General features: G+C 38.7%; 1 protein-coding gene across 8 annotated transcripts in view; it reads right to left on the reverse strand.

Annotated features, from left to right (window-relative positions):
• Positions 1-24000, reverse strand: part of garnl3 (GTPase activating Rap/RanGAP domain like 3) — a 77737-nt gene that overhangs the window by 40351 nt on the left and 13386 nt on the right. For 7 of the 8 annotated variants that reach the window (XM_055052610.1, XM_055052615.1, XM_055052618.1 and 4 more), the window contains one exon: positions 6891-6960. In XM_055052610.1, the coding sequence (XP_054908585.1) occupies positions 6891-6960 (70 nt within the window). Of the gene's footprint in view, positions 1-6890; positions 6961-17628; positions 18090-24000 lie in introns of those variants that run through there. The other variant, XM_055052616.1, reaches the window with a different exon arrangement.

The raw sequence follows: 24000 nt of genomic DNA on the forward strand, positions 1-24000 counted from the left end.
CTTTGTGCCTGTCTTTAATGCAGATTCTATTATAAAGCTCATGCTGTTAAAAACGAAAATTAAAAAGTTTCTGACAAAAATAAAAGCATGATAACAGAAAAACAAAAAAAGAAAACATCTGAGTGTGTGCTGGCATACAGATTTAATTGATCCGCACTTGTGCTAATGAGACTAACTGGTGCATGTAATACAGGCAGACATCCAGTTTGTGACTCTGTGTGGAAAAGGGCTGCAGGATATTGATTCTGTGCAGAATTTAATATATTAAACCTCTGATCTTAAAAAACATCTGCTGTGTAGCAAAAAGGGCATAACTATGGATGTAAAAAAATTTTGTGCCACTAGACTTTTGTGTTATTTAAATCCCATGATACATCTATATTCCAAATAATATGATGATTCAAATTACTAAACAGCTGCTGTAAGAATGTGACTGTGGCTTGAGAAAAAACAGTAACCCCACAATATGGCTTTCAGTTCTAATAACTTGCATTTGTGTTTCAGACTCTTATTTTGTAGTATAAAAAGTAAGTAGTTGGCCTTTTGGGTTGATGCAACTAAGAAAAAAAAACATAACCATCAGTGACTCTCATACAAACATACAAACAGACATACAAAGTGAAGAATATTGGGCTGAATGTTAGCTCAGTGCTAAAGTTGGCGTCTGGTTGGGATATGCTATTAAAGCGCTGTTTACAGTTTATGAAGCCCTACTGCATTTGAGAAATAAAATATAAAATTCTTAGGTTTTTCATAAACACCTAATAAAACCAGCATTGAATACGGTCTTGTTTCCAAGCAATCAATCAATATATTTGATAGCATCCTGACACTGAAATTGATCTTTCTCTGTCTAAGACAAAGTGCTTTATAGCGCTGTTTGTTTAGAGTTGTGGACTTTAGCTACCGCGTTATCTCTTTTGAAATCTTACTTCCTGTTTTGCGTGCTATGTTTAACCCTCTCCAGGCAGGTGTTGCAGATTTGCAACAACTTAGCCAGTCTTTGCAAGTAATTTGAGCCTGAGAGGGTTTTAATGTATTGCGTATTATGTGTTGGCCCTGTCAGAGCTTTGCCTGAGGGTGTATCGTCATACCTAAATCTATTTAGTCATTAACTCCATCAGGATATACTGTATAGCAATGGGTAGATCCTAATCTATGTCCAGAATGGGGCTTCCTGGTTACTGATGATCTCACAGTAGTTCACCAGTAAATCAGCAAGTTATTGAAACCAAACCATTTTCCTATGACCATTGCTCACTGGGGTTGGGCAGCATGGGTAACAAACGTTGAAGCATATATGATAAAATGTATACTGTATGGTTGCTGGTAAACCTCAATCCCTCTGTAGTTTCGGTTTGTACCCGACTCTTTGGCCATATTATGCAGGAGATTGTGAACCAACCATATATTCTAACCTTCAAAACAAGCTTTGAGAAGAAAAACAGAGTGTTTGCCCTTTTTTATAGTTAGTAACTAATATATTACTCACACCAAGAATTGTGCTTAAATCTTTAAATCTTCATGCGAATAAAATGCGGCACAAATTACAAAAAGAGCAGCACCACTCTGACCTTTCTGCTCCCAAAAAGGACGCATAAGAAATGTGAATTAAACCTAAATGATGCTGCCAAGCAACATGCTACATCACCACACCATGCATCCAAAATGTTCTCATTACAAAGACATTCATTGCCAGAAACCCACCTTAGTTTCCATCGCTGTTTATTTCTCCTTGCCTGACCACTTGAGAGTTGATATGTTTGGAAGTTACAATAATGTTTTCAACTCAGTTTTATCCTCTTTCTCTTCCTTGTCTAAATGTCTGTTCATCAAACTCTGCCTTATAGTTGAGCTTAGTGAAACTGACATGTGGTTTGTGACCACAAAAAAAAAGAAAAAGAAAAAAAAAAACAGGGCAAGAAAAACGCCAGTGGTGTGAAGTGTCAGTTCCTAAATGAATGCTGCAGAACCACTCCCTCATAAAAAAGTAATTTGAAACTTACTGTGCCAGAAAATGATTTTAAAATAGATTGAGCTAATTTTTGTCTATAGCTTAACGATGGTAATTTGGCTCTTTTTCAGTAAAACTAATGCAGGTCAGTATAATGTTTTAACACAGACCTTAGAGTACAATGGAATGAAGTTTAAGCAGTTTCAGTTTTAGCTGGTGTTTTTGGTCCAGTACGTACTCTGTGGGCGCCTTCTAACAACTCTGCATGGACAAGCGAATGCAGATCTGTGAAAGAATATGAATGCTAATCTAGAAAACAGCCACACTTCCAATTTGTAAAACATTTGTGAAAACAGAAAATTAGGATTCTTACTTATCCCTAAAATACTAAAAAGCCTTATCTTATTATTGGGATGTATCTCATGTGTGCCAGTTACTATTGGTCAGTAACTGTTTTTTGACTTAATTTCGATCTGTCTCGAGAGACTCAAGTATCTTCACTAATCCGTGTTTGGGTAGTCTAAATATAGAAACTACAAACATACAGGTAAAGGCCATATTTTTAAAGCATCTCAGTCTGTGAAGACGACAGTGAATGATATCATCTACTCCAGCAATTGTGTCTGTAGAGCTGCATCCTTGTATTGGCAATGGCTACTGGCTGCTGCCATGATGCCAAAAATAAAACAGACAAGGTGAGTCATGGCTTGGCTTTTGCTGGTCTCCCCTAATAGGAACACCCTGCTCTAAATCAATATCTCACAGTGGCTTTCAGACTTTGGAATAAATATTTCAAAGTAGTGCAATACAAGAGTCACACTTTGAAAATCAACGAGACTGACCAGAAAGTGTTTTGTAGATGTAACTAAAAGTAATAACATTGCGTCCAAATGGGCTAACTGATAGTCTGGAGCATGGTTTTGACAGTAGTGTTAGTTTTGTCTTATGTGTATGTAAGTTGTGGTGAGCAGAGCTTTTGTAGATGTTTTGTGATTATAATGCTCCGATTTAAGCTGAATTCTGCTCTTCTTGGTACTATTCCTTTATGTCTTCAAGGAGATAGTTGTTGCAAATTTTTAAACCCCTTATTTGTCATGAGGATACCAGTGTCCTCACGGACTCCACTGATTTACATGTAAGTATTTTAGAGGTGCCAGTTAAGCAGTTGATGTAAACAGACAACATGCTCATGTAAACAGTTTGAATCATGGTGAAAAGAGAGTACTGGGAGTTTGGGGGAACGACAATGCTTTGTCCTGGGCTGGTGGACTCATGTCAAGATCTATATTTTTCGGGGTTGTGATGGATTACCTGTGGGCAATGGGGGGCCAAGCTAGGCTATAGTTGGAGTCCCTCCCTCTAAACTTCTCTGAAACTAGCTCACCAGATGGGGTGGTAATGTACCCGTCCTCCCTTGGTTCTTCTGAGCTCCAGCCACCTCGGCAAGCCAGTGCGGCATGTTTGCGTCTCTCTTACTTGGTGCTGGGCTGTCTTACTTCTGGGAGTTTGTGCAGGTTCCGGGTCACTTTAGGGTCTGGATCCCAGGCCTGACAGAAGGCGGCGTGGGAAGGTTGGGAGGTTTCGATGCTCTTTGCCTCTTTGGGGCTGCCTACGCGCTTCACAGCCCGTCTCTTTGTGGTTGCTGTGGGGTGGTGCCTTATGTCTGTCCACCTGTTCTCTGCAGCTCTTGGGTATTGAGTGTTGCAGGCCTTTTACCGTCCTTACCACTAACTGTGTGCTTTCAGGTGACTCACTCACATACACCCTCTGAACACAAACAAATTTTTACTTGTGTTTGCCCACATGTACAAATACACATACACCCACATTCACATGCCAACGCACTTTGACAGTCATTCAAACAAAGGTTGTTATAATGTGACCTATCTATGTTGATGCTGGATGGAGTCAATGATGCAATTAGAACACCATCTTCAGACATCTTTTTGTAAAGCAAAGCTGCTTTGGCATACTATGTAGGAAGCCAGTTTCTCCATATGGTATGCCTGAAGTGCCAAGACAACACAGACTGAGCCAAAAGGTTGTAAAAACACATACAGCTACCCAAATCTCTTAAATAAGAATAAACCCCCCAAATTTAAAGAGGTCGTACCTTACTTTAAGCAGTGACTGTACATAGTGACTTTTTCTAGAATCGGGATGTTTTATAAGCTTTTTTTTTCTGGAGATACAAATTATTTGTCACAGAGTGTAAAAATTTGTACGCTCCTGAATCTCTTTGCCTGATAATTTGATTCAAATTGTTGCAGCACATCTGTTTCTTGTCGTGGATCCTGCGAACACGAATGTTTACGGGGTGTTATCTGTCGTTACCTGAGAATGTTACCTCCAAAGTAAAAGCAGATTTTGAAAACAGCATATTCAGAAAAACATGCAGAATTTACACATTATGTGTGATTGATTTGGGATTTTCTATCAACCTTTGCAAGGCCAGATGTTACCTGGTTGCTGCAGAATAGTTTTGCCAGCATGGCTGATATGCCTGTGTTTTCAATTGTGCTTCTGTTTATGTAAGTTCAGACAACCCTAACAAATCACCTTCTCCATTGAGATGTTAATGCTATTTTCTAGGCCATCACCTTTCAGCCATTAGTAGGACTATACCTGCAGAAACTGTTCTCTACTTTTCAAGAACAATTATTGCAGTGATCAGCCAGAAGATCATGTGATTTGTCTGGATATCAATTGATCAGCATATTTCTTGACACAGTTTCTGTGAAGCACTTATATGGTATTTGAATTTCAAATATATGCAGGTAGCATAACAAGGCCTGCACAAATTTAATAAATAATCCTCACCAGCAGGAGTCTGTTTTTAACACACGTCATTACTGATGGGATAAAAGTCTGTGTGGCTTATTTATTAGAGGAGGAGGTGGGTAATGGAAAATTAATGACAGGGCTAGAGAAGCCCACGCTGCTGATCAGAAACAACCTCAGGGAGGAAAACTGCATCTCGCCAAGCATGCGCTCTATTTTTGAGTCTTGATTTCAAAGTAAAATTAAATCTTTGCTTTTGTGTGGGAAAGGAAATGTAATTGTTTGTCTGGATTAAAAAAAAGGGAAATGGTTTTTGTAATGAGTTTAGAGTGCATATTGCTTTCAGCTGAATGAGCTCTGGTGCATTAACTCGGACGTGTAAAACAAACAATTCCTCCCAAAGAAAGTCATAAACCCCCCAGCTCTGCTGCACTTGTCATGCATATTTGTCATTGAATTTTCATAAAATTCACAAAGTCACCCAAAGGATCCATATATGTCATGTTGGTTGAATACAACTAAATCTTCAGTGGGCTTTAGTTGGTCCCTGCCAGGCTGTCCGTGCAGCAGAGCAGCATGGATTCTGTCATGGAGTAGTTTGGCTTCATCCTTAGCATCTGTACTGATGTGATGTTAATTGGATACTTGAAAAAATGTCTTTATCCCAGAAAAGGATAGTAGATTATGTTTTTAAAAAAATAGGCTTAAGGTGTCTTTTTTTTTATCTTTGTATCTTATTATCAAAGCAGTGCTTTGTAAAACTTCTCACACCCTGCGAGTTTTTTTTCTCTCTTTTTTTTTTTTTTTTTTTTACAATGCCATCTCAAATTTCAGTAGAACCTTTTGAGATTTTATGAGACAACAAAAAGCAGTGCATAATTGTAAAGTGGAAGGAAAATGGGACATGGTGTTCACATTACTTTTCTGAAAAGTGGGACATGCTTTTGTACCCAGTCCCTATTACTATGACACCTTGAAATAAAACCCAATGCTAGCAATTGTCTCTTTATTTGTGGACAGAGTCCACCTGTGCATAATTTACTGTTAGTATAAATCCAGATGTTCTGTGAAGGCCTCAGAGGTTTGTTAGAAAATATTAGAGAACAATCAACATCAGGAAAACCAAAGAACACAAAAATATGTCAGATGAAGTTCTGTAGGTTTAAAGAAAAATTTTTTTTATAAAACAAAATACCAAATATTTACCATGCCCTGGAGGTCTGTTGCATTAATCATCCAAAAAAGAAGAAAACTATGGCAGAACTGCCGACCTAAAACTATGAGCAGAAAAGCTACTCATAGTTAGTATTTGAAGTAAACTCTTCAGGAACGGCAAACTAATACATCAAGATGACACGTATAAGACTTTCAAGCTTTCTGCTTCTTCAATTCAAGATTAAGGACAAACCACAGCCCACGTCTAGCAATCCATTAGAGACCCGCCTGATGCAAAACGTAGTGGTGGCTTTGGATCACGTGAGGTTATTGGTGACATCATGGTGTCTCATATTCCCTCTCTGTCTACTTTTATCACATGCGCTCTCGTCTCACGCAGCATCACTGTATGAAGCGTCTGTCTGCTGGTGCTGATAGGGCAGCATGTGGTTTCTCCGCGACACTAATCTATCATCCACGTGGTGTGTGGGACTCATGGACAGACCCTCAATACGCCTCTGGTAGGAAGTACAATCACTCTACAGACTTCCTCCCCCTCCAGGCTATCAGCATGTACAGCTCACATTTAGTAGTGATGCACCCTCACACTCGCACACACACACACACACGCCTTCCCCTATGGCAGCTGTGACTCAACATCTTAGTAATCAACCACAAAAACCCACACTGTGCAGTACTTTTAGACCAGCAGAGTTAAAAAAGGCAAGAATTTTGGAGCCGCATGTCACAGCGAGTGGCACACCTGTTGTGATGAACAGCGTGGCTACGGACCACACCCAGTGTGTCGTGACTCATCAGCCACCCCCCTCCTCTGTTGTCCAGCCACGAGAACAGACAGGAGGGGATGGCAGAGAGATTCAGAGACAGATAGGAAGGGAGGGGAGATCATAAAATAAAATAACTAATGGAGGGAGGGAGCGGTCACACTGAGAAGCAAAGAGAGCAACAGGCTGATGGGGGCATTGTGGGTGGGACTCACCAGCTCGACCGAACCATAGTGTTTCCTGCTGAAGTCTCCACGCCTGCAGCCCAGGTCCTCTGAGGCGGAGCTGGAACACAAACATATGATCAGACACATGGCCTACATCACACCACACACGCAGCACAGAAACAAAGGGACATCATTCATACACAAGTGGCAGCTGAAGCATTTGGTTTTCCTTTAACCCCACTTCTCACACCCTGACTGCTTGTTCACTGACATCTCGTTCTGACTATGCCCGCGCTCGTTCCCTTCCGCTTTCCTTCCGTCCTTCCTGAGCGCGTCTTCGTCGGTGTGTTGGAGCTGCCGCCGGTGGCATGGTGACTGGCCAGAAGCAGCAGCCAACCCACTGCTGATTGAGAAGCCGGCCCTGATTGAATTAGGCCTTGGTGATAGATGGGGGGCCTTCCTGGAGCAGCCAGCTGATAGTTAAAGCACCAAGATGCTCACAGTTTTGAAGTTACAGTTGCAATTTGACCTCCGTAAAGCGAAAACGTTGCACTCAAGAGTGAAAATTATGTGATTCTGTTCAGTTTTCAGTCATCTAGTAGAAAAATTTAAATATGCACTCATGAGCAACTGCAACTCTTGTAGTAAAAATACATTTTAGGAAATGCGAGACACAGAAACAACTTCTGTTGGTAGAGATGACATCATGCTTTAGGGGTGTTTTGCTGCCATTGGTACTGGCATGAACAACAGAACATTAAAAATGTAGGATTTCCTCCAGTTTCCTTAACCTCACAACAAGCAAGAACTAGATATTTGAAGCTTTAACATAACTGCATATCTTGATGGGAAAGTGATCTAATCACACCTCAAAACTGGTTTAGAAATAAACCTAATGATGTGAGAAAGTTTTTTTTTTCAGAATTATCCCAACATCAACCAGTGCAGCAGTTGGTTACCACAGAAACTTTGGACGCAGGCTGCTGAGAGACAGATGAAGGAGTCAGTCAAGAATTTTTTTTGCAAGCCCAGTTGTGACACGAGAGTGACTCTGAAGAAACATGCAACAGATATCATCTGAAAACAATAACTGTTTTAGTTTGTATTTTTTAAATGATATGAATGTTAATTTCTTCCATTCAAACAGCCTCTAGATGTTTGTGCCATGTGACAAAAAACAAAAAAAAACAAAAACTATTTGGAGTTATTTTCACAGTATTTTCCTGGGGAATTAGATAATTATGGCTTTCTTATAAATACACACAAGATTCTATGTAGAAAACCACTATGTGCAAACGCCAAAACCTTTCTATAGTTTTTGAGAATAAAATTGTTTCAGAACAGCAGTGATGTGATGCAGCCTAACTCCGCAGGTGAGGTACTGACCGTAGATTCGAGCTCCACAGAACACAACTTCAAAAACAATCTGTTCGTTTGCAGATCTTTTCCCCTTCAAATATTTGTAAACTCAAATCCATCTTGCTCTACGATTACAGATGAATAATAAAGAAAACTAGTCACAGATGCAGCTACTTATTAGTTTATGTCAGCTGTGTGATGCAATCGCTGGCAAAAAGAGTGTGCAGCATTACTTTGCAGGATAGTGACCCTTCAAGGACCTTTTCTGAAACCATAGTTATAATGCTGCAGCACTGAAGAGTGGATGGTTTTTAAGATCCAAAGCACAGCTCAAACACAAAGGTTCGAAGCTGTGAAGTTACACATGTATCGCGTTACACAGATAGCACAGGCAGCGCAGAAAAATAATTATCTTCTGCCTGTTAGCGATGCCACAAAAGATAGTCTACTCTCCATAAATGTAACCGTTACGGTGGGATTGTGAGGGGAATAAATCCACTCTGCTTTTAAAGTAGCAACTGTTAAAAAAATTACAACTTAACATTTTTGTTAGATGACTTCATAGAAAGATTTTACAAAAATAAAGCAATCACTATTAATTCGGACATATCTTATTGGTTTGAATGCAACACCGACACTACCTTAAGCTGACATGCAGACAGCTTAAGCGGAAGCCGTCTGCATGTTGTGACAATCTGAAAAAAAAAAGAAATTGAGCTGCTCTGGTCCTACTGCTGTCTGCAGAAATACACTGCTCAGTCAGAAACAACCAATCAGAGCTAAGAGTTAGGTCTAAGCGCAGTCACTCGTTAGCCTGAGCATACAAGCTGTGGTGTGGGGAACCAGCTGTAGCTTAGCAGAAAGCAAGAGGGAGGTATGGGCAGCGCATACACCAGCTGACTCTGATTGGTCGTCTCTATTTCTGCAGGTGGCAGTAGGGCCACCAGGAGGAGGCAGAGGAGATTGATTTGTTCTTCACCTATTAGCTGTCTCATCCTGTCAGGACATAGTGATAGTTTTAGCAAATATGTAAACAGTTTTTATTTTTTATAAAAGCTACAAACTGCAGCTTTAATTCCCATTCTCATGTGAAGCACAAAGCATAAAACCAGGGAAGAGTTGTCCAAACGTCTGTTATAAATTTAACTTCAAATTCAGTTTCAAAAAGGACACTCTATTATTTTCGTAACAGCAAAGACGTGGGATTGTACTGCACATAATCTAGTCCTTAAATCTTCCACAAAACTTCATAAATTTAATTCTATAGATACTGTGAAATTCTTCAGGGTTCTGAGAATCATTTAGGGAGCTTGGGACAGCTCATTGTTGAGAATACATAATTTTGTGTTTTCCTTCTATCTCTTTTAGCGAGTTGCTGAGCATAACCTACAATATATGACATGTTAGGAAATGCAAATGAGAGCAAGGGTTAGAGGAAACAACACACTAGGGAACGCCCTAGCTTAGATAGAAAGTAACAAAGCAGATCACAAAGTCTTCTTGCTTGCCATTTTGTCTTGCTAACTCATAAAGGAAGCATGAGAAATGGACCAGCTGTATTTAATACCAAAATATTTATTTATTTTATCAATAAATGGAATTCACGAATTCAACTCACTGACTCTTTTTCAACCTCATACATCAAGAACTCAGCAAGGAGAACAGATAAATCTCCACAACATCTGTAGCCATTTCTTTCATCTCCTATTTGCTCCCAGAGCACAGCATCAAATCCTTCCAGTAAATAAAAGGACAACCCAAAAATGTTTGCCAATATGCCTAGAGTTTCTGTAGATGGAGACCTTTTTCTGTAAACACTACAAAAAGGTGCCAGAACTGCTTTTTCTCTTTAGCCAAAGTTTAGGGTACAAAGGGAAAGTGAGAAGTCTGGCAAGACAAAAGGTTTTCATGGCTCAACTCTATTCATCATCACTGAGCACATTGTTATAGCTTTACATATCAAACATTCACCCTCTGGTTTTTACCTTTTTAGAGCCACACCTGAGCAAATACCAGAATACTTAATCTGCTTCGCCTGAAATAGACTCTCCTTCTTTAAATGAAGGGAACATGCCCTACTTCTCAGGGAAGATCCATGGTTTCAGATTTGGGGTTACTGATTTGCAGCCAGATTGCATCAAAGTCAGCCAATGACGCTTTAAATTACAGCAGAATAACATTTTGTGATGGTGCCAGAAAGAGAAAACCAGCAAAAGATAGAAAGGTGACCTCCAGGTTGGCTTTCTGTATGATTTGAATTCAATCAAAGTGTCTTAAAATACTCGATAAAAGTAACTGCTCCCAAAAAATTAAATTAATAATAAAAAAAATAAAAATAAAAAAAAACAGACAATGTCCAGTCCTCCCGGAAAAGGTTTTAAGTTGCAGATAACACGAATAACCTAGTTTTCTGTATTTTCTACAAAACAAAAGCATAATGGACTGACAAACCCCAATATAAACCCTGAACATCACCCTTGTTTATGCTTCTACTTTGTTCTTAAATTAAAGAAACAAGATGAAAATATGATTTAGACAGATCTACAAAACTGTTCGCCTGTGTTTCAGTGGAAACCTTAAATTACTCTTAATTTAAAATGACCAAAATTAAATTTCAGTTTTTATCTCGAAACCGCTCAATCCTAGTTTTCACATTTCCAGAAGTGACATATGAAGAGAAAAAAACTGAGGAGAAAAAAAAAAAAAAAACTTGCCCATGGCAGCAGCAGCAGCATTATGCAGCATTATGCTGTGGGGATGCATCAGCAGAGACAGAGTTGGTCAGGAAGATGGATGGAGCTAAATACAAGGCAATTCTGGAAGAAAGCTTCTTAAAAGCTGCACAAATCGTAATAAGGACACAGATTATCCACCTTTCAGGAGGACAATGACCCCAAACATTCAGTCGAGCGACAGTGCAACGGTCTAGTTAAAGGAACTCATCTCTTCAGTTCGTCCAGTGCAAAGTAAATCCACTGCAGAACCTAATAATTTATGTTCAGAGCTGCTCTTTAATCCAAGTTGACCAACTGAGCTATTTTACAAACAAGAGTGGACAAAAATTTTGGTCTCGAGTTTTACAAAGCTGACTGAAATACCTACAGTGGGACTTGCAGCAAATTATTCACTCAGGCCGAATGATCCCTGCAAATTTTAGATTTTTATTTGTACAACTTTTGAAAATAGGGATTCTTTTTTTCTTTCCATTTCACAACCATAAGCTACTTTTGTAAGATTCAACTGTATATAATCCCTTTGATTGAATCTGTCAAAGTCTTTATTTGGCTATAACTTAAATATAAAAAGGATATTTTTTGTCTTTTTCAAACCTTGTGTTTCTATCCACTTGGCCACCAAAGAGCCTTTTCTGGTCCATACCGACTTCTCTGCTTCTCTTTCCACTGACAGTAAGGTTGTTAATGCATTATTCACGGTGGAGCTTTAAGAACACATTTGTGCATCGATACCACGGCACACATCCATCACTGCACCTTTACCATCCTTGCTTTCTATCTCAGCCCCATCAAAACCAGCACATTTTTTTTTTCTTTTTGTTTTGCTCTTACCTTTCCATTTAGCGCCCGAGTCACATTTTTCCTTACCCTTTGCTGTTCCTGAAATGACAATACTGCATCTCAGGGGAATTGGATTAATTAATACAACCCCACCGTGGTTAATAAAAACACTTTTACTCCCTCTGTCTCTCTTGTGTAGATTTTATGAGTTCATAGCATGCCTGCCATGATTTAAGGTGTTCCAAGTAGGTTTGGGTAATTATAAAGGTGAGAATAGTTGGCTTTTTAAGGCCTTGCTATTATTACCTCACGTAACTCTGAGATTTTGCAATTTAGGACATAATAAAATGTCTCCTGGTCTTCACCAGGCCATAAAATTAGGAGACTGTAACCTTAAATGGACCAATTACACCATGACAATACATATTATTTTATTCTACATTATAGAATCTGATATAGAGGGTTTGACCTCGTAAGTCTTCTACATCGTTACGGAAAAAATATTGACCATTTATTTATATCTTTTTGCTTCAGTTTATAAAAGTTTGTTGGCATTTGTAAAAAAAAAAAAAAAAGAAAGAAATGCTGGAGATCTTGTAATATCTTAATGGAAAATATTAATAAATTGGTGAAACTCACCACTTTTTTTTGTCAAGCTTTTTTAGTCAATACCATATATTTTTTCCATACTACACTCAAGCAGGTTGATCCCTTGTTTTAAGCAACATTTATAAAAGTGCTGAGACAGAACATAGAGTTTACTGTGAGGTGACATTGATCAGGGTACGATGACGACGATACAATTTTCTAAGTTCACACTTAACTGTCTGTTCCATATTTGGTCCACAAAGCTTTGGAGTTTGTAAAGTTGCTTCTACAACAAGCATTAGCTTGTGTGCAGTGGATAATATTGTGACTTCTGCAGACTAATATTCTCTAGTACCACATAGGACCTATAGGTTATGCTGTATAAACAGCAGTTTCACATGTTATGCTTTTGTAAAATAAAACCAATTTACTTCTGATTGCTGTAACTCAAGCACAAATCACAGAGTTTCAAGGTTTTTGATTTCTAAAAAAAAATTTAAAAGCCACTATAACTCAAGTATTCTTTTGAAAATCTGATATGCAGCAAATACTTTTCTTTAGGAATAAGGAACAACTAAGACTGATAACTGCAAGAATTCAGCTGAGTCCCAAATCAGCATCATTATCATAAGCGTGGTGAAACACACATCTCCGTTTTAGCTTCATGTAGAAAAGGAGCCATTTTTCGACACAAAACTTTGGCTTTTTTTTTCAACATGAATGACAACAAAGCATAAAATGTCGTATGTTGTACTTTTGCTTCACCTGTACTTATCTGAACTGGAGACTGGACTGTTACATAAAACCCGAGCACTGATGTTAGGAGTCGTTGCTTTGAAGCGTCGCTGTTCTGTCGATGCAAAACATTGACACCTGCTGGTCTTATTTGAGCAAATTTTGAATTTTTAACCTAATAATTAGCAGTAAAAAAGAAATATGGTTTTTGAAGACTGAAAATGTGTGTTAGTCTTCAATAGTGAAATCCTGTTTTATAATTGATCTGTTTCAGGGATATTTTAGCACATTCTAAGAGGCGTATAACCTGCGGTAAACCAAAGCTGTTTCTGCTGAACATTGCCTCTGCGAGACCAGACAGCTGAAAACTCCCCAAGCTGTGCTGACATCTATAAAGAGGAAGAACAAGCTGAGGGATTAAAGTGCTTGGAGGCTGATGAGGAACATATACCTGTCAGCACAGCTGTGGGAGAGCAAACCACTCAGATTTCAGCTCAAACTCATATCAGAATTCAAAACTGCATCCCGGAAACACTAATCCAGCATCTGGATTTAGTGTTTAAAAGTAAATAAATAAATAATAAAAATCCTTGATCAAGAAAAGCAAGGATTCATTGTAAGGAAGATCCCAACTTTCATAAGTTCCTCATCTAAGAGTCAAAATAGTTTTTAACTTTACTAGTTTACATTCCAATTCACTACAACCACTTTATCAAGTATTTATTTTACTTGATAAAATAAATAAGATGTGAAATCTGTTTTCTTAGCTGAGGTCTCTTGCACTGTCAGTAGTTTTTCCTGGTGATGAAACAATAAATCTAAAGCCACAAATACCCTCCATCTTGTGCAGAACCTGTTTAATATGGACTGTTACATCAAAAATCTGTAAAAACAAATTTCACGAAATCATTCATAGCCTGGACATGTGGTTTGAAGATCTGACTTTGGTGGCTTTCAGAGAAAGGCTACTGTCTGACAACGTGACCGCGTGAGTCTGGGTTTAAATTAAAGAAAGTAGGATAACTCATTAAATAATAAATCATTTGAAAAGAAATGTTCACTTATGGGTTTCTAATGTAATCCACTTTTTAAAGACGAATGAATGCTTTAACAAGCTGGTGGCTCCAGAATTGTTTCACGACTTAGACGGCAATACTGAAAGACTCGGTTTTATTTCTTAGACTTGATTCTGGTAATGTTATGACTTGTTCCAGTTGCAAGTCAGAAAATCTGTTCGTATTTGTTGGTTAGCGACAAGGCTGACAAAACTATTGAAAGGGAATAAGTAATGTATTTATTTCTGGTTTTCCATTCAAACACCAGAAGAATGTGTCTATATACACGCGCGAACAGATGTATTACAAGCACAGAAAGCCATATTGGATACTAAGCCCAGGCTGTTTCTAGGATCTCTAACTTTCCTAGTCAGAATTTCAACGTCAAACAAACTGAATGCATCATAATGTAACACTGGATCGATATGAATAATTACTGTGATTCTTGAGAAGAGGGACAAAACAGCTTCTATGAATAAAGCACAAAGTTTTAATAAAATATACACAAAATGGAATTTTTTCAAAGACTAAACTAACCTGGGCCATGTGAGCAAAACAATGTATGTTTTCCTGGTGTTTGCTGAATATTTTCTTATTTTAAACATTGTAGTAGGTGAATGGTGTCTTTAAAAGCCCTTGTCCTGGAGCAAAACTCAACACATTATAATAGTTTGAAACAATTAAAGAAAAACTGAGATAATATATTATGACAATTAAGTATAAGTATTCAAATAAATAATGATAAAAGTATCAATAAATTGAATTTAAAATCATTTTTATATATTTTCCAACTCAATTTAAGTTTTTGTCAACACCCTCTAGTTAGCTTATGTTATTCTTCAGTTTTTTCTTCCGTTTTATTCCTAAGTTGTTCATCACAACCTTGATGTGTCAACACCCTTACTGACAATTTTTGATGAAGTTTTGTGAAATAAATGCTTAATTTTAGTAAACTGTGAAGATTTCATGGACCTGATGAGCTACAATATGGCCTCCTTCAGAGTAACATATAAATTGAGGTACTTTGGCATTTCCTCAACTCCATCATAGCTTTTAACTGACAGTGTGACTCTTTCAGTGATTGTGTTGACAAATCTCACTTAAATGTGCAGTTAATTCATTTTAATGTATTTTTACATAAATGGAATTACTTCACATGCATCAAGTATTTCTTTTTACTTTTTTCAGAGGCATTTGTCTGTAAAACTGAGTAAAAATATCACTAATAGGGTCATTAAAAATAATTGTATATTTATTTTTGTCAGATGGTGTTAACAAAGTTCTTGGTCAGGTCCATTAAAAATGTAATTTTCAAAAAACTGTTGCAACTGGGAGCCTGCACCTTTGCATCTTCACATTTCCAAAACATTATTTGTCATATCTGTATGCATAAGATTGAGGAATGATTTAAATAAAATTGGGGAAAATGTAAACCCATTTTATGTCACTTCTCAAGAATTGCTGAATAAATGTAAAAAAAAATCATAATACCTCAGATTTGAGGGGCAGTTTGAATGCACATACTACCATGATACCACCGTTTGCAATGTGGTTAGTGTTGCTGTGTCAGACTGAGGGCATGCTGCACAGCACATTTTGATTTTCAGGAGTAAAACAGTTCCTATGCTTGCCCGGCATTTAAAGCTGTTCTTATGTTTCTACATCACTTGAACTTTGCAATCCAGTATCCAGACGTTTACTCTCCGGCAACCTAATGGATGTTGGCCAAAGAAAAATTACTCTGAAAGCCCAGGCCAGAGACAAATGGCTCAGAAACAGACAGAGGTAAGATGGATATTCATTTCTGAGCTGCTCTTTACTGTAATAGAGTATGGGAGAGGTTAGAAATGATGGTTTCTGTCACAGTAGAGTGGACAGTATTCACTGAAAAGCTTCATTTGTGTAAACCATAGCTTCGCTCTGACAGTTGTCATTCTAGGCTTCCAGCTGTTTTTCAAATCACGGCCTCTTTTAATTATACTTTATTCATTACAGACTCATTAATGGGTCTAAATAATAATGAACAGATTTATTATTTAGATTCAAAAAACAACTAATGTCACCAAGAAAACAAGTAATTCAACTATTTCTCCAAAAAGTGAGGAACTGCACCGGCTACAGCCCCCCCTTGTGGTGACTGCAGGATAAAACCTAACATTGACTGTATAAAAAGCCGCCAATAAGCAGATATGTTAACCGTGGAAGAGGACAAAAAAAAAAAACTCACACCTATAATGAGTGATAATTTCTGTTTACGGATAAACGTGTGTCTACTCTACAGCACAGCAATCTGCTACAGGAAGTTAGAAGTAACAGCTAATGTATTTGTACATCTATTTGTATTGGTATATTCCTCATTTGTTTTAACTTACTGAAATCTTTTTTTCATATTATTCATACACCTTAAAGTAATTCTAATAAAATGTCCACACGGAGCAGTTTTCTGAAAACCATTGTAGCACTGTTCCACCCCTAACTTTTTTGCTGTGCACTGCCCTGTCAGCTGGCTAAAAGATGGCTACTTAGCCTCCTTTATGACAAAAGAAAAAAAAGTATTGGAAGTATTTTTGGTCAGATATACTTTTGGCACAGGTTGTCAGAGTAAAACCAGAACAACATCAAAGAATAAATACTACGCTATTACAACTTTTGAAAAACATCTAACCCTAATTTTAACTGCATTAACTACAATAGGTAGTACTATTCTATTTCAAATAAGAAATTCCTGTTATGTAGGACACAATAAAAGTCTTAATGATCATCATCAACAGCTTCTCGGAATTTGAAGAAGTGGTTTTCATTTAATAAATCTCTCTGTCTCTCTCTCTCTCTCTGTGTGTAAAAAAAGAGCTGCAGTGGCGCCACCAGCAAGAAGCTGGACCTAACCTTGGACTGAACCAGAACCAAACTGCCCATTTTCAGCCCCGATGCCTGATTTCATTGCAAGCACGAGTCATCTCTCTTTCTCTCTATTTGTTTGTTTATTTATTTATTTACTTCTGTGCATTTGTGCCGTGGCTACATGCACTTAACCCCACCTCCACACCCCCTTCTCCACCTTGAGACAAAAGCACGACATGAATAATTCATATTTTTCCATGTACACACAGTGGCGTGTGCGCTGTTGGCGGGAAGGGCATATCATATCAGTCCATGAATTTGTATTGTTCTGAAACTAAAGCACCGTTTAATTAAAAAAAAAAAAAAAGCTGGATTAATTGGAGACTTGTAGATTCAGAGTCATCCAAATATCCGCTAAAAAAAGAAGAAGAAACATCACTTTACACGTGCAGAAACCTAAAAAGTCTCTTTCGAAAAGCCAGTTTGGTGAAAATAAATACATAAGTACAAACACCGCTTAAACAGCGCAACAAATGCTCTCCACACCGGAGCAGGTGTAAAGCTCTGCCGCGACTGCTGCGGGCTGCGTAACACAAGCTGCAGGGAAACGACCGACAGGAACAAGACAGAGCAGTACGAGCATTCAACAGATGATGCATTCACACAGGTACGAGAATTGAGGTGTTCATTTACCGCTGATTGAAAGTCAACAGTTTGCTAGAGGCGGGGTCCACACTGTTCATGTCCCCATGCGATGCGAGGTCCAGTGGACGAGGCGGCAGCAAACAGACCCCCGGAGTGTTTTAGTCTCTCTCTCTCCTTCTCTCTCTCTCTCTCTCTCTCTCTCTGAGAGCGCAGGGACATCAACTGCTGCGCAAACTCCAGAGAAAACAGCTGATCGCGCAGGCCGGGCTGGTGGTCTCTGAGTGAACACCCTCACTGTTCACTCACTGCTTGAGATGATGAAGCGGAACGACTCTGTCAAAGGAGCTGTGTGTTTACTGTGCTATCTCTGCTCCCCACCCTACACACACACATACACACACAGACATACACACACACAACTCTCCTCCCCGCGTACTCTCTCTCTCTCTCTCTAACATGCATGGTGCATTTCTGGTCACCACCGTTTTTTTTTTTTTTTTTTTTTTTTTTTTTTTTTTTTTTTTGTTGTTTTTTTATTTCTCCTGTCCTGCACTTGGTTAGATGGATTAGCCGCAGGCTCTGCTCTGCAGACCAAAGAGCCTCGTTCAGGGCAGTTATTCTTCTTCATTTGCTGCTGTTACGTCACCGTCAATTAGGAAGAAGACCTCTGAACCTGGAACAGTGAACCCTCACACACTGTATGAAAAAAAAAAAAAAACCAAAACATGTTTTCACTTTTTTTTTCCGTCACTATCTGTGCTGATCAGATCATCTAAGTTTGGCATTGCTTCCTTTGCACATGAGGATCCCTAATCGCAAGAGTCACTAGAAAACATCCAAAGCCCAGAAAGTGTGACATATAAGTTTGAAATGATTTGCATAAAAACAACCTCACACCTATAATGCAAAGAAAAATCCTCGTTTTAACTTGTTACAACTAATTACACTCTGTCAAATTTGATCAAAAGTCACTTCCCTGCTGTATCTTTTTTTTCTTCATTCATTTAAGACACCTATCTGCCTCCTGTGATGTCATCATCTCAAATAGACACAAAGTGGAAATAACTCCTTTCATCTTCAGCATACCAAGTGTTTTGTGAAATCCTGTGATGGAAATTTATATTCCTTACCCAGTTGGGTTTTCATCGCCAGTGTACACTTGTCAACAGAATAAAAAAAAAACAGAACGGGTTGGTATCTTTAAGTAGTTTGCAGTCAGCTGAGCGTCCATTTCCAATCGTAAAAGTGGGATGAATCTAGCAGTTTTACAATTCACTGAATATCGATAACTAACAAGACTGGTGGATGTTGTCCTTCTCACAACGTGTCATGATCGTCCCTCTTGTCTGCTACAAAGTCTTGCCACAGACTTTCTAAACAGCCGACCCAGCCCACTGGTTTGCCTCTGGTTTGGAGTCAAACCAGTATTTTTCTTTCCATTATCGCCAGTTGAGCTCATTGCTCAATTAAATATTGAAATAAAGGCCTTCAATGCAATAAGGTCACTTTGTTGGACCTGCAGTAGATTAATACATTGGTTTGTCCAATGCCGGTTATGTGGTTACCAAAAGTAATTTTTTTATGTTTAGACATAGTAAAATCAATGCAAACATGGCTATTTCATCACCAGTTATTGTGAATGAGCTTAAATAAACTAATGTGACATTATCATTAGTAAGATCCTTTCTTTCGAAAAGACAAAGCATCAGTCAGCAGGAGTAAGTTTCTTAAAATATTACTTAATCGCATTGCTGTTTGATCAGGCTTTTTTTTCGTTGTTGTTAGGACTGTAAATGTGGCACTGAACTAGATTTATGTTACTGTAATTGTTTCTTTTGCTCAAGCAGGATATGAATAAAATCCTTTTGTAAAAGCATCAGAGTGGAAATGAACCAGAGCAATGTCTTCCAATATTACTTTCGGGTATAAATTTCTCTCTCTTTTATTTCCCCTGATAGTGTTGCCCTGCTAAATTAGTGCTGTGCAATGATAATAATAAAAAAAGAGTGTTTCCAAAATGACAAAAAGAAAAAAAAATTAACTCTTCCATGTCTACCACAATGAATTGAAATGGCTTTTCATTAGTCGGCGTGTGTGATAACAATGAGAAGAGCATCTGGGAAGCAGAAGACATTTAAAGAAAGCAGAAGGACGGGAGAACAACAACAACAAAAACAGTAAATTTTAATCCTTCACTCTACGCCGCCCCGCCTTTTGACACTAGTCACAATCTCAATTACAGCAGCTGAAACCTGAGCTCAGATAAAGCTGACACCCTCGCAATAGTGCAGCCACAGCCTGCATTAGCAGCTCAGGCTTCATATATAAACACAACATGAAAGAGTGCAGGAATGCTCAGCTGCGGCGGCACGGGACTCAGCTGCTCATTAATTTCAGATCAGCAGGAACCCCTCTGCGGCCCCACCGGCACGCCAGGATAACACCTCAAGCCACTAGCATGCGTAACATGTTTCTTTTATTTTCCTTTTCTCCAAAAATAATCTCATGTTTGAGCTGCAGCTTAAGGCTTGAAAAAAACAAAACAAAACAGAAAACAAAAAACAAGAGCTGTTTCCAAGTGCAACCGGAGCCTTGCATCAGGATAAAGTTACAGGAGTCTAACCTGAGCCGCCTCAAAGCTCCCCAGGCTCTAATTAGTGCCCAGAGACAGATTACTACCAACACAAAACGCTCATACATCTTACATCAACCTGACTATGACACATACGCCCCTGTGCTTTGCATGAGGTCATCTGCTTCATTTAATGGTGAAGTCGGTGAGGTCAGTCTTTAACAAGGGAAGTGAGAAGACTTCCTCTGCAAACAAGTTGTTAAAGTGGTCCTCCTGCTCTTTGCAGAAAGAGTTGGTGTCATGGGCAAATAGCTTGCTTCAGGTGATGAACAAATCCAACTCCATATGCTTATCCAGAAACCTGAGACAATAACTTTTTAAAGCATTCAGTAATTTGCTTTTATTTGAACTGTCCTTTTTTATAGGTTATGCAGCCTTTATTAAAAGGCAAACAAAATTGCTGACCATGTTTGGATTTGCTGTAGACTTTTTCTAATATAAGAACAGTCAAAATTGGAATGTGCATTCAAATATAAGCCCATTAAAAAATGTGTTTAAATGTCTGAAGCCATATAATTTTGTTGCAGGAAGTATGGGTCCTCCCATAGTTCTTGTTTGATGTCTGACCATTTTTGTCATTGGTTCATCTCATTTGGATATGTTGGCTTCATGCCTTTAAGAGTAATCTATGCATTTTTGAATCGTCAAGGTCTGATATTTCGGAAAATTATTCTCGAAGTGTTAATGTTTCTGAAGACCAAGACTTTCTGGACAATATCATTTTCAATCTTTGTTGGAAGAATTTAAGAGATTTTAAATGCAGGCAGATATAATCTGATACTCCTTTTGCTTCTGATACTGAATCGGGGCACCACTTATTTATAATGGTGCACCAGTGCATAAAGCATGTTGCTGAAAGACAAGAATAAGAGAGTTTCTTCTGAAGGAACTTGACCGACCTGCAGAGACCTGACCTCTGTCAAAAATAACACCTTTGAGATAGGTGAGAGGAATCAGCCTCTCTTGTCCAACATCAGTGTCTGACCTCACAGAAGAGCTGAACCTGATAAGGGCGGACCTATTATATGACAAACCCTCCGCAGTAGGAATGAGAAGTCCCTGAAGTGGAGGTGTATGCATACATATGTATACATCCATGTACGTATAATTTTGACCCTGTTAAATTTGTACAATAATTTCAAAAAGAACCGGTCAACTCTGCCATTGAATTGCCCAAATACTTGATATACTTTGTCAAAATGGCTGTAATTACCTCTGAACTGTTAAATGACCCCTTTATTTTTTGTCAATTGAGGCTTGTCAGTATTGATTAGGAAGCGAACAATAAGCTGTAAATCTTCCACTGCGTGGAGCCTGGCAGAGCTAGAGTATCCCAGGCTCTTTGCTCCCCAGACAAATTAAACTTCAAAGGCAAGGATTTAAACGTAGGTGTAAGCATTACGGGGTGTGGGTTTATGGTCCGTGTGTCCACACCGTGGATGTGAGGTCGTGGATCTCTCAGGTAGGATAACCGTGTTTGTTCAGGCACTTGCAGATCTGGCAGCCAAAGCGCCTGAATCTGCATGAAAGTTATCAAGAGCTCTTGATTCAATAGTGTGATAATCCCTCTGAGGTTTGGCGCCTTCCTTCTGGACAGCTGCCGCTCTGGCCCTGTGGTGGCCCACATGAAGCCACTGCACCTTTCCCGTGCATGCAACCTGCTTGAAACCGGATGGGTGACTAAACTTGCCAATATTATCTGTTTTGCAGTTGTAAGCAATCTGATGAGTGAAATAACAAATCTTCCGCACAGTATATTATGCAAAGTAGACCAGAAGCTGCTACAGAGGAACTGTTATCTGCTGCGCATGTTGTGAAACCACATGCAAATCAAACACACCCGCCGTGACGAGTTTCTTTTGTTGTGAGTCCAACCAGCAGTAGGAAAAAAGTCATAATGGTAGGCTTCATTTGCATATAGCATTGTTGGACTTGGAATATATGCAGTGATATAACACAGGAAGCCAACAGAAGCTCACATTAAACCACTGTTTCCCCTTTCAAGCATTCAACAGACATAATTTGCAGTAAGCAGCCACCTGTATTCCCCTCACGTGTTGTCCAAAAGCGCAAACACACACATGCGCACGCACACACACACATAGGCGGATGATTTCGATCCAGACCTTGGCCTGTTTGTTTCTGGCGAGTCTCAAATGCCAGCGAGTCACCACGTGGCCCCTGTGAAATGTCACTATGTCAGGTTGCCGCAATTGATAATGGCGATCTCATTAAACGTGATCTGCTGAATTAACCTTTTGTCTATAACACTCAGGCAGTCTCTGGGCACCACTCAGTCCTCATTCCCGCAGCTAAACATCCTCGTGTGCGTCCGCCCGAGCATGAGGAGCGGATGTCAGGCTGCTCCAGTGAGGAACTGTAACAAGTGTAATCATGAGAATCACACTAAGCCTGATGCCTGCTTGTGCATGATACCTGCTACTGAGAGCACCTGTTCTCCAAATGAGCATCCCTGCATCTAGTTAGAGCAGAACACATTCCTCCTGGAGGAAAAGTATCATCTGTGCATCGAGTGTGACATTTCTATACTGATAACAACTGGTACAAAGAATTTAAAATGAGAACAACTTGTGTTTTGTTGTTGTTAATTTGTATTCTTTGGTATAACTCATAATAATGGCTTGAGGTAATAAAATCAGTATTTAAATATCTGTTTTTAAGTTCTTTGTTTTCTACCTAACTGCAGTAACACATCACCATTTCCACAGGAACAGCCTGCCCTCTTGTGGACACAGTGTATTATCACATATTATTTGCTCCTGGGAAAGGCAAGAAATTGTTTTGACATAAAGAACGCCACATTGTGTGGACGGGACACCCCTTTATCATTTTCCACTGGGAATCTTTTACCTATACTCATTTTGTCAACAAAGAAACACTGGCTGCCTGCGTAAACACAGCACATCAAAGCAATGACATTATCAGAATCAATTATCTCAGTGATAATTGATTGTTTCTCCTTACTTTAAAAGCATAGTGGCATCTTAAACACACAAAGGGCAACTAATGTGTCTGTATTTATCCACTTGATGTCACCATAGTCTGTTAATGGTTATAAATTTTTATTTGGTTTGTTTTACTTCTTCTGTCTCACTATGTTGCAGCAGGGAGGTCAAGGGGATAGTTATGAACAATCTCAAAAGTAGGATTACATTTAAAGCAGTATTCTAAGTTTTAAACATTTTTACAGAACACAATATATATGCTATAAATGGTACAAGTTACATCTTACACCACATAAACAACTACCCTGTTTTTTGGGGGTTTTTTTAACAACGTAAACTAGACATACTTTTTTCTACTTTTGTCCATTATTTCAGCATGTTTTATGTTAAAAAAATTCTGGCTTTTAGATAAGATTTTCCTCAACTGATCTCCTAAAGGTTGAAATCCCTCGCCTGCAGAGATGAAATCTTCAGTCTTCTGAAACAGAACGTGCTGCTATTACTTTCTTTTTTGTCAGGTAGCCATCAGATTTTCAATTTCAGATTCTCTGAGTGCTTTGAGGTATTTTTTTTCCACTCACAGCACTGAACACCAGACTTCAACACATCACCCTACGTCTCTGTGACTGAGATTAAAGGGATCAACATTTATTCTGCACTCTCATTTCTTATTAGGATAGCCTTTTCCAGAAACCAGCTTTTCTTTTACAAACAGATTTCCGTATAATATTCAGTCATGTTAAAAATAGAAGAATAGTGTGTGTATTTTTCTAATGTCTTTGGACATATCGACATTTAGCATGAATTAATCTCTTTTCAATC

This window comes from Poeciliopsis prolifica, unplaced genomic scaffold, assembly GCF_027474105.1.
Source record: "Poeciliopsis prolifica strain line A6 unplaced genomic scaffold, Auburn_PproV2 SCAFFOLD035, whole genome shotgun sequence".
NCBI lineage: Eukaryota > Metazoa > Chordata > Actinopteri > Cyprinodontiformes > Poeciliidae > Poeciliopsis > Poeciliopsis prolifica.